Source organism: Onychostoma macrolepis, chromosome 09 (genome assembly GCF_012432095.1).
Source record: "Onychostoma macrolepis isolate SWU-2019 chromosome 09, ASM1243209v1, whole genome shotgun sequence".
NCBI lineage: Eukaryota > Metazoa > Chordata > Actinopteri > Cypriniformes > Cyprinidae > Onychostoma > Onychostoma macrolepis.
The window spans coordinates 5142771-5144994 of NC_081163.1; the positions used below are offsets into that span (position 1 = coordinate 5142771).

The window sequence follows — 2224 nt, forward strand, 5'->3', positions numbered from 1 at the left end:
GCGTTCTCTCGCAAAGATACTTGCGTTCCCTCTGAAAACTTTTTGCGTTCTCTCGAGAAACTTTGGCGTTCTCACTTCCTGTTCAACACTTCCTGTTTACTTTACGCTTCCAGTGGTTCAGACAGTTCCGTACATTCTTAATGGAGCAGTTCATAGTTTTATTTTGAACTTGGACTGAAGTATAAAGAAATACGCTCAGTGCTTAGTACAAGGCACGGTTTTGACGTCAGTGAAAGACACCTGAAAAGGATATTACGCGAAAAAGGATTGTCTCGACGGAAAAGTTACTCGGCCTTAGTGGACCTTGTTGATTTCATCAGTCATCAGCTGCAGTACTCTGGCCAACATCATGGGTACCGATGGATGTACACGAAATGCAGAGAGAAAGGTCTGCGTGTGAGAAAAGAGGATGTGCGCATGGTGCTGAAGGAATTGGATCCTGCAGGAGTTTCAATGAGGAGAGCCAGACGTCTCAGACGGCGCAGCTACTTTGCTAAGGGACCAAACTTTATTTGGCATTTGGACTCGTACGATAAGTTAAAACCATATGGCGTTTGTATTAATGGCTGCATTGATGGCTTTTCGCGTAAGATTATTTGGCTTAATGCCTACACAACTAGTAGCGATCCAAAGCTAATCGGTGGTTACTATATTGAAGCGGTGGAGCGTTTGGGAGGATGCCCTAGAGTTGTTAGGGGGGATCTTGGAACTGAAAACGGTCATGTAAGAGACTTTCAACGTTTTCTTCACATCAGTCATGAAGATGAAACCCTTGACAGCTATTTGGAAGGTGCAAGTACTGCCAACCAAAGGATCGATTACTGGTGGGGGTTTCTGCGCAAAGAGTGCATGGAATTCTGGATTTCCCTGTTCGCTGACCTCAGAGACAATGGATTCTTCGATGGAGGATTCTTGGACAAAAGTTTGCTCCAGTTCTGCTGCATGGGACTCATCCAAGTGAGTTTATCTGAAATTATGTTTTAATGCTTCTCTGTGTGTGTGTGTGTGTGAGAAAGAGAAAGAAATTTTGTCATTATTCACCCCATTGTTTCAAACAATACAACACATGACTGTTTTTGGTAGGACACAAAGAGCAGATTCAGAGCAGTATCCATCATCCTTTGGTTTCCACAGATGTCTGGATGTTTGAAACAATGATACACTTAGTAAATGAGGACACAATTTACAGTTTTGAGTACTCCATTTCAATGTTTTGTCTAATTTTATTTTTATTGTAATGTTTTATAGGATGAGCTGGATGACACTGCACAGATTTGGAATGCACACACCATTAGGGCATCAAAGAATATCAGTAACCCCAGTGGTCGGCCCAGTGTGATGTATGCATTGCCTGAGCTCTACCACACCAGAGACTTCCTCACCTCAGCCGACACTGAAAGTGTTCAGTTGTGCAAGAACGAATGCACTTTCCGACGCCCCATATCATGTGATCCAGATGTAAATGAACTGTGTAATGTTATAATCTCTGAGTCTCAGTTGAACATTCCAAGAGACCCATATCAAGCTATGAACTTATACATGCATTTAAGAGATGTGATCAGGGCATTACTGTAAGTAAGAAGGCAAGGTCATTTTTATCTGAAATGTTTACATAATTTGTAGACAATACAGTCCCCAGGGGAAACCTGAAACATTGTGGAAAGATTTTATATAGAATTACAATTTACCAGACTACAATCTTGACACATAAAAGTCATTGAAAATGAAAACACTTTTGCTAAATTGTTTGTTTACAAAGTTGTTTATAATGGGAAAAAGAGGCTACTGAGGAAATGTTAATTTCTAAATTTGAACCTGTATCAACATGTAAACTCTGTGTTTAAACTGTGTTATGAAATAATAAAAAAAAGGATAAGGATTCAGAGAACTTTCCTTACTAACAACCAAAGTGGTACTGCATAGAATGGAAATCTGAAATTTCAAATACAGTTTCAATTCAAAAAGTTTGAATAGCCTAACGATAATTAATCCATATTTTAAAACATTAAAATCACTTTTTACACTGTAAACAGTGCATATAAGATTGATTTGACATAAGAATCCAATAATAATTTAGCAATATTAATGGCTGAGGAATACATTTTAAAACAAAACAAACCTGACCACATATTATGTGGTTACATCTTATGTAATTGACAAAAAAGTTAAATGATTCAGTGTAATTTCCACACTAACAATACTTTGCAAATGCAAAAATATAAAT

At 38.3% G+C, this 2224-nt stretch overlaps 1 protein-coding gene across 1 annotated transcript; it reads left to right on the plus strand.

The window, feature by feature from the left end:
* The first annotated feature begins 410 nt into the window (after positions 1-410).
* LOC131547544 (uncharacterized) lies at positions 411-1696 on the plus strand. Its single transcript, XM_058788200.1, has 2 exons — positions 411-957; positions 1249-1696. The coding sequence occupies exons 1-2, from the start codon at positions 418-420 to the stop codon at positions 1573-1575; spliced, it is 867 nt and encodes a 288-aa protein (XP_058644183.1). The 5' UTR covers positions 411-417; the 3' UTR covers positions 1576-1696.
* Positions 1697-2224: the final 528 nt, after the last annotated feature.